This window comes from Plectropomus leopardus, chromosome 13 (genome assembly GCF_026936395.1).
Source record: "Plectropomus leopardus strain MGB_pleo_1.0 chromosome 13, ASM2693639v1, whole genome shotgun sequence".
Classification (NCBI taxonomy): domain Eukaryota; kingdom Metazoa; phylum Chordata; class Actinopteri; order Perciformes; family Serranidae; genus Plectropomus; species Plectropomus leopardus.
The window spans coordinates 13,063,785-13,072,269 of record NC_142188.1 but is presented as its reverse complement, the minus strand read 5'-3'; the positions used below and the strand labels follow the sequence as shown (position 1 = coordinate 13,072,269).

The window sequence follows — 8,485 nt, the reverse complement described above, 5'->3', positions numbered from 1 at the left end:
GAGGTTTAATAGGAACAACTTTTACTTTATGCGACTGGGAGAACCACCTCTGCCCTGACATCAGGGTTATGTGAAGTCAACCAGTGCACTCGTCTTCTCTGCCTTCTTCTTCCTGCTTTTTGTACTTCCTACGCTCTGTGGCTTAATCACAAGGTCTGTGCAGAGCGTTTTGTGTATGGCAGGTTTGTGTCTGCCTCTCACCCACTCACCAAGTCTCCCTAGGAGATTAGATATACGCACACCTCCAGACTGGGGATCCTTCCAAACTTTCTGAATATTGTCCACTGATTGCCCTTGATTGACGTGCTACTGAATGCAGTGATATGATAAATGTAGCTTTTTTACCCCTTGGTGAATAATAAAAGGCAGTGGAGGCAGCTTTGATGGGTGACAAGTTGTGATTGTCTCGTGTTTTTGATGGAGACAGAATAGACATTGTCGCAGGCACTTGTTATCAAAGTGGGTACATGAAAAGAAGGAGGTTAACAGGAGAGTTTGTGAAGGATAGATGATAGCTCAAACAAAAGAACTGGTGTGCTAAACAAAAATATCTTAAGAGTATAATGCGTGCCAACCTAAAAATTACAAAATTAGCAAGTAAAGTTGTCAGTACTCACTTATCAGTATGTAATACTTTTAATGACGCACAGTAGCGGAAGGAAACAGACCCGTTTCAGCCCTAGGATTTCCTCAATGTTACCGGGAAATTTTTGGGTCTGACCCATGGAGGAATTATGAGATGGACCACAGGGTACCTTGGAGTAAGACTTGGTGGTGGATTTGCATCTCTTTGTGGCCACTGTGCAAATTGTTGTGGTTTTGGGTCTTTTTTGATCATTTTGTGTCTCCTTGTGGTGTTTTTTATCTTTCTGTGGTCAGTTTGTGTCTCTTTGAGGTAATTTTGTGCGGGTTTTGTTATTGTTTTGTGTCACTTTGTAGTTATTTTGTGTCTTCCTGAGGCAATTTTGTGTCTCCTTGATATAATTTAGTGTATCATTTGGTTATTTTGTGTCTGTTTGTGGTTGTTTTGCCCATTCTTATCATTCATTCTCTTTGCAGTTTGCTCTTTGATGTTTTACAGTTGTGTATGTCTTTTTTTAAGGGGTTATACAAATGGTGAGTTTAAGCCTACGTACATACATTTTCTATTGTTAGTGTGTAAAACATTTGGTCTCTTATCTGATTTTTGCATTAAAATAATATGTTGGATGGATGATAAAAAATGGTATATGATGAAGATGAGGAGGATGCAAATTCCCAGATTCTTTCAGTACTGTCACAGCTGCACAAACTTGGTGAGGTCGTGCCTACTTCCCTCTCTTTTTCTTGGCTCCTTTTCTTCTTTTCCCACTCCCTATAGCAGCTCTGCAATTAAAACAAGCCTTTAAACTCACAGCCCCAATGCTTTTATAAGACGTCTTTGTTCTGCTGCCACATCAACAGCAGCAGCGGTGGGTGGAACACATCTTAAATGATTTTTCAAATTAATCATTCCTTCTCCCTGACTTAATCAGCGTGGGAGAATAAAGGTGTTAAGATTTGGCAGACGTGCTTTTTGGTAAAGCATTGTTGAGAGAAATTTGCTGAACTGCATATGCATTATCTCATGTCATATAGTGAAGAATAAAGATATTAATAATAAATGTAGAAGAGGAAACTTGTTTTAAAATGTCAAAATGCACAGCATTTATTGCAATATAATCACAAACGTATTTAGCAAAAAATCAGACACAGCTTTGACAAAAATAAATAGATTTTCTGCCTTTTAAAGGCTTCATACTGTCACAGTAAAGTAAAAACACAACATCCTGATTCGCCAGTGTTGTAAAAATGAATCATTTTTATAACCCAGACGTCACATAGCCGCTCATATGGCATGAGCTGGAATGTTTATTACACATCACTGAATAGCTGCTACCACATTCAGATAATATTTCACCCTGTTTTGCCTGATGCAACAATACAATGTGGTGGTATTACAAAATAAATATTAAAAACTTTCAAACAATGTGACCAAACTGTATAACAGGCTCCATCGCCACTCTTGACAACAGCACAGAATACCAAGAAAATGAATGTGAGGGTTTCCTCTGTTGTGTTTTCATTAAATCAGAGAGCTCATCATCTAAAAGGCACTTTAGAACTCAGGCCTCACAGCTACAACATAGAGTAACATCATGTTGTATACACTGCAATGCATACAACATGACTAGACTGTCATAAAGATCTATTTTATAACCATCCCTTCAACACATAATCTACTTTGAGGTCAGAAGTTATGCCTGAATTTTAGAAAGTTCAGGAGGGATGTAAAACTACTTACATTTAAGTGTGATTTTTTTTTACACAATATAATATACAATACTGACTTGAGGTAATGAAAAATACTCTTTGTTTTACTCTTTTGTCAATACATACTGATATGACCACACATTTAACAGCATCAGAGGATTTTAACACCTAAGATGTAGTTCTCGTGTTGGTCCACATATAAGACCTGCTAATCCATTTGGGAGAGATAACAGGCTCCTGTTTGTTGGACGTGGGGCTACACTCTGGTTCACATTGTAATTTGTGCCTTTAATGACACAATTAACAAATTAGTCACCATAATGTCCATGTTACACAGGCTGTTTGACACAAATTTACCAGTATGCTACAAAATCATCTCATTAGTCACTCTTTGCAGAAAAAGACTGTGTTACACTTGTATTAAAATACTCAATGCCATTACAGCCCACACACACAACCTACAAAAGTGGTCGGTCTATTCTTCTTCATAGGATGAGGCTAGCGATATATGCCATATTTTTCAGTAAACGGATGCTATGGACACTTAATACCTGTGTGGCCAACATGGGCGGAATATGAGACAATGGGCCCCGAAAAGACCCCACTGCCTCTTTTAAAAAGGAGCAAAACACACAGATTGTGCTGGTTTTGCACATAGTTATTATACATCTTTTAAGTGGTTTTGTGTTTTTTTGTGGCCATTTCGTGTCTCTTTGAGATAAAGTTGTCTCTTTGCAGTTCATTCGCATCTTTTCGTGGTCATTTTGAGTCCTTTTGTGGTTGGTACATAGTAATTTGAGTGACATTTTGTAAGTGAAGGTGAGGGGGGCCCTTGACACGTTGAGCCTGTTGCACTGGGTGACATGTTCCCTCAGTACCATGAAAATGAGCGCTGGAGTTTATTTTGAGTTGATCTTATGTATACGGTCCTGCAGCTGAAAATATTTGCTTCTTAATCTGTTGCTGAGAAGAGTTCCCTGCAAATGCACTTTTTTATTCTTGTTTAAGGGACAAAACACAGTCCTTCTCATTAAGGGAAGTATTTTGCCTTTTTTAAATTTAATCATTTATTTGAGACCTATTTCAAATAATTATTTCCTCAGTTGTAAATTAATGGGCGTGAAGCTGAGTGCTGCAGACATGCTGTGAAACGGTCGTGGCTAGATGGTAACCCTAGAGGAAATATTCTTGTCTTGCTCTTTTAAGGCTTATTTAGACTCCCTTTCCTATCTGTTTATAAGGCTGTAAATGTCACTGCCTTCATATTTCAATAAGTCCTTTATGATGGCATAGATACAGCCAATAAATGGTGCTAGAGGGTGGAGGCAAAAGTTTCAGAAAACAACCAACAAGGCAATGGTGAAGGAGGTCATAATGATGTATCTTTAAATGGAGGCAAAGTTGTATATGATGGTCTATAAGGTCATTAAATACGTCTTTGGCATCTATCATTGTTGTATCTCGCTTGAACTACGCTACACTGCACCCATGATCTCCAACTGCACTTCTGCGTTTCAAACATATCCGTAAGCTTTCGGAAAACATGCAACGAAATGAACAAAATAAAATCAGAATACGGACAGAAGTCTCTGTCCATGTCGGCCTATTAAATGAGCCCTTGTGGTGTGGCAGTGCTGTGGTTAAGGTCTGGATAGGTTTAAGCACAAAAAGCACTTTGTTAGTTTTGGGGAAAGATAGTGGTTTGGGTTAAAATGATCACTCAAACATGTAACATGAAATCTGGGGGGAGTTTTTGCAAATCTTGGGTTACCGTTGAGACATGACCCAGAGAAAATTGACAGGAATCTAGGGATGGACTCTTAGTTTTGATCTTTTCATGGGATTTGTTGACAATAAAAAAATAAGGAATATCACCAGCCTTGTCCTTCAACAAATAATTACTTTAAAAGCTCAATCTGATGTTATACCATCACACAGATGTCAATCATGAGTGTTACCTCATAGTAAGATCTTAAATCAAAGACACCTTTAACACAGTTCATCGTCTCTGAGAAAACCTTCACTGTCCGAGTGGCTTGTTGGCAGGCGGTTGGATGTTGTTGGTTGTGTTGCAGTTGTTTTCGCTCCTCCCTGTGTTGTTCTCCATCCTGAGGGAGGCAGAGTTGAGTGGACTCCTCTTGAGGACTTTGTTGGCCAGAAGGTTGCAGGTCTTCCTGTACTGGTGACGCAGCAGCGAGTAAACAAACGGGTCGCTCGCCGCCTTGCTGTAGGCCAAACATTTGGACAGAACACCCCAGTGAGGGCTTATGGGCCACGGGGAGAAAAGCTCCACAATTCTACCTCAAATAAAGACAAAAAGAGAAAAAAAGTCACAAATTATCCTTGAGCCAATTCTTAGTAATTGGAGTGGAAGATATTTAAAGCAAATGACCCTCCCCCAGTGCTGTAATAATGCGAAAATGTCATCATTTCACTTCACTGAAATGTCACCACTGTGTTGGGGAATGTGAACTGATGGGTGTCATTTTTACTGCTTCTGGACTTCTTGCTTGTTAAAAATCATTTTGCACCCAATCCAGCACCTGACACTTCTTTTGTCCTAACAAATCAAATTAAAGACAAAGTAAAAATTTATTTTTTTTTGTTTTAAAACCCCAGCAACAGTGTTTTGTCTTTAATCTGTCTCTTTAATGAATGTGATATCCTTAACGTGTCTCACCACCACACGGCTCCTAATGTGCTTCCTTTCTATTTTCACAATTCTAACAGCTTCTGACAGGTTGCCACCACTAATACTGGGGCAAATGCTAATGAGAGCCAGTGATACCATCTCTGACTCATTTGCTATGTCCCTCTTCCTCGCTCTCTCTCCCTCTCATCTCCCCAGTTGTGGAGGCTCAGCGACAAGGATTAGGAATGAGTGTAGAACAAGTAAGCTATGAGATAATGAAAAAGAAGCAGTGCAATATGTTTAAAATGTTACCAGATAACAAGACAAGCAATGAAAATAATTACCGCCATCTGTGTTCAGATGATAAGGCAAGTTTAAGCAAATTAGCAGCATCAAGGTGAGTGAAAATCCAAAATCATGACTTTTGGAAGGGTTAGAGTTCTTCAACTTATGAAGCTGAGCGAGGAAGATAATTTGAAAGTGTTTTTATTTATTTAACAGAAACAAAATGTGCAGAATTCAACTGTAGTTTAATCTCAATAATTCGGTATGCTCCATTTCTTTTCAGTGTTGTGATTAAAAAGAAATGAAAAGGCAGGAAACCCTCACATTTTGATGATAAAATATATGGTTAAATAGCTCACACACATGCATTCCCACACACAAACATAAAATCCCATCTACAATATTAGCAATTTCTGCTCACCTTGTAATGACATAAGGGCTGAAGCACACCACAAATGTGCCGATGAAAGTACTGATCTTCTTGGTGGCCCTCTGCCTCCTCCGCTTCTGCTCATCCAAGCATTTCTGGCGCACACTGCCAAAGCACACAGGCACCATTATCTACCCAGGAGGCATGATCAGAGCCATGCAGACATAATGAAGGAGTCCACAGAGGAAACATGTGGGATAGACGTGGAGAAGGCAGTGAACTGTGCCCTGTTATCATCAAGGACTGCACTGGAGAAATTTCACACTGTGCATTTATCAATTATGTAAACTGAGGGCCAATCAAAGTGTAATTAATTGACTAAATCAGGGTGGAGAGCAAATGATGGAAATGTATAAAATGGGGAAGGCCCAGCTGACCCTAATGAGACATAATAATGTAAACACTGACTGTAGGCAGGCTTGGCAGAGCTTAATCATTATCAGTTGAGCATTTTAAATTCATAGTCACATGCCCTCTATCCAGAGTTTTGTGTATGCTGTGTGTTTTAAATGAGTTAAAGGTCTGATATTGACAGTATAGTAATGCAGCTAACTACTGTTTTTTTTTTTCAGAACTAACGGTGATATTTTCAAATTGCTTATTTTGTCAACCAAAAATACCAAAAGAATTTATGTAAATTAGATAAAATGATAAAAGTACTCAAACTGGGGCAAAAAAATGAATTGATTATTGTTTTCTTCATAAACTGATAACTCAGCACTGTTTGCAAGGCAAAGAATAAAAAATACATCACCATCATCTACACTTGCTATTTTATGAACACACAACTGTAAGTGCAGGTTTTCTGGCATAATCACACTTTTTGTCTCAAGCACACAGATTGTCCTAACCTTAATTGGAGCATGATCTAATTTTGCCACAGGATTAAAATAAAATGAAATGCTTTACATGCTGGACAAGCGAGAGATACATAGATGAGACTGGATGCATCTCCAATGATTGTTTACCTGGGGTGGATATCCACAAGCAGCACCAACGTCTGCATAGTGATCACGTCGATGCGTTTACAGTGAAACCTGGCAACTTTCAGCACTTTCAGGTACGTTACACACAGCACGATCAGCGTGAGGAGGAAAGTGAGAGAGTGCAAAGCCACGGTGAAAATGATGAACTGCGTCCCGGCTCCCTTCGCCCTGACATTGCAGAGAGTGCACGATGCGTAAAGGTGATGGTAACCGACCCAGGAGCGGCAGGTGGCCACTGTGGAGAAGCAAAGTGAGTGAATCCACGTGTACGCCAGCGCTATCACTGCATCCCGGTGCCGTATTCTTGAGTGGTAGCTCAGTGGGAACACAACCGCCACCCATCTATCGATGCTGAGAGCTGCCATGCTGAGCATGGAGTTAGTGGTGAGAAAAGTGTCGAGGAAACCCACAATTTGGCAGAAGAGGCTGCCTCCGGGGTGGCTCGTGGTGATGAGCCCGACCAGAGTTAGTGGCATGTTGGACACGCTTAGCAACAGGTTGCAAAACGTCAAGTTGAGAATAAAAAGAGCCGGTACCTGTTTGCGGATCTCCGGGTTGTACAGAAAGCAGATCAGCACCACAACGTTGGACAGCAACGATACGATAATAATCCCCAAAACCAAGACAGAAGCAGCTATGTCCGCTGCGTCCATGGTGCTTCCTTTGAAATATCCAGACTTTTGATGAGTGCATCCACAGTCCTGATGCGATCTGTCATCGTGAGTTGCAGTCACAACATATATGAGTCCAATACCTTGCCATGCTTACCCTCCCCAGGCTCCAAATGTCTTCAATAAACGAAGCGGTCTCTCCAACAGCGTCCACAGTGCAGCTGCAAGGAACTCATAGAGAGTGAGGTCTCACCTGATTATTTTGAGGGGAATTTGGAAGTCCGTTTCATGGGAATGGGGTCACAGCAGGAGGCTTTTTTTCTCGAGAGGCGCTGCGGTAGTTTTCAAACCCCCTTATTGCCTCTGGTCTCGCAGCTCAGGGTTTCCTGGCTGCGCAATTGCGCATTGACACGATGGCAGCTTTGAAAAGGACATGAAAGTACTTCAAGCTTTCGCTCTCGGTAGCTTCTTATATTCTTCTCTTTGCCAGAGTGTAGAGCACGCTGGTGCACCCCTGTTCAAAAATAGTCTTTTGGTGTAAAAAATAGAAGCACGACGCACGATTGCGTGGATGGTGGTAAAGCTGATGTCACGAGCATCACATTGAAGACATCAGTTTTTTGTAATGAGGTGATTTGAGCAAGTAATACAGATACAGATATAGTTCTTGGGTATTAAAACAGTACAGTATTAACATTTCCAAATTATTATTTCCAAGTCAGTATCTGACGATATAGAATCACCAACGTCACTTTATTCAATCAAAAAATATCAGCTGCAAACACTTACAGTTTAATCCACAGCTCAAGAATCTTTGCGACAGAACATGTAGACCCAGATCCTTATCGGTGCAGTGTTTAAAGCCTTTTATGGGGCTTCAGCTATGGACGCAGTGCAGCTTGACAACTCCATCCAGATTTTTATAGTAGTCCACATAGCAGCAGCAGCGCCTCTGGTTTACAGCAACACTGTGTGTGAGCAGCCTGCAGCCTGGTAGGGAGGGCACATTGTAGTTTCTGGCCCATGACCTAAAAACATTCTGATGTTGATGCGTGTGTATGTGTCAGTGAAATTGGCCACAATGCCCATTTTTTCCTGTAATTCCTACAGGAGTGTAGCCTACACAAGGGTTAAGGTCAGTATGGGGCCATGAAGTCATAAATAATCAGTCATGCAAAAAGTAGTCTATTAAGTGACTAACACAATTGTCATAATGGCTAAATAAATTCATGAACCATATTTAAAGCTT

General features: G+C 40.5%; 1 protein-coding gene across 1 annotated transcript; it reads right to left on the bottom strand.

The window, feature by feature from the left end:
- Positions 1-1,669: 1,669 nt before the first annotated feature.
- Positions 1,670-8,153, bottom strand: LOC121955033 (G protein-coupled receptor 26-like). The gene is made up of 3 exons (XM_042502818.2): positions 6,608-8,153; positions 5,631-5,744; positions 1,670-4,589 (listed from the first exon to the last, which is right to left on the bottom strand). Exons 1-3 carry the CDS (start codon positions 7,276-7,278, stop codon positions 4,313-4,315), a joined length of 1,062 nt encoding a protein of 353 aa, XP_042358752.1. The 5' UTR covers positions 7,279-8,153; the 3' UTR covers positions 1,670-4,312.
- Positions 8,154-8,485: the final 332 nt, after the last annotated feature.

Coding starts and splice junctions, on each gene's coding strand:
- LOC121955033 (XM_042502818.2), bottom strand. CDS start 7,278: ATGGACGCAGCGGACATAGCTGCTTCTGTCTTGGTTTTGGGGATTATT. Junction 5,745..6,607: donor CTTGTGGATATCCACCCCAG/GTAAACAATCAT, acceptor GTGCTTTGGCAG/TGTGCGCCAGAAATGCTTGG. Junction 4,590..5,630: donor AGCCCTTATGTCATTACAAG/GTGAGCAGAAAT, acceptor TATTTGAGGTAG/AATTGTGGAGCTTTTCTCCC.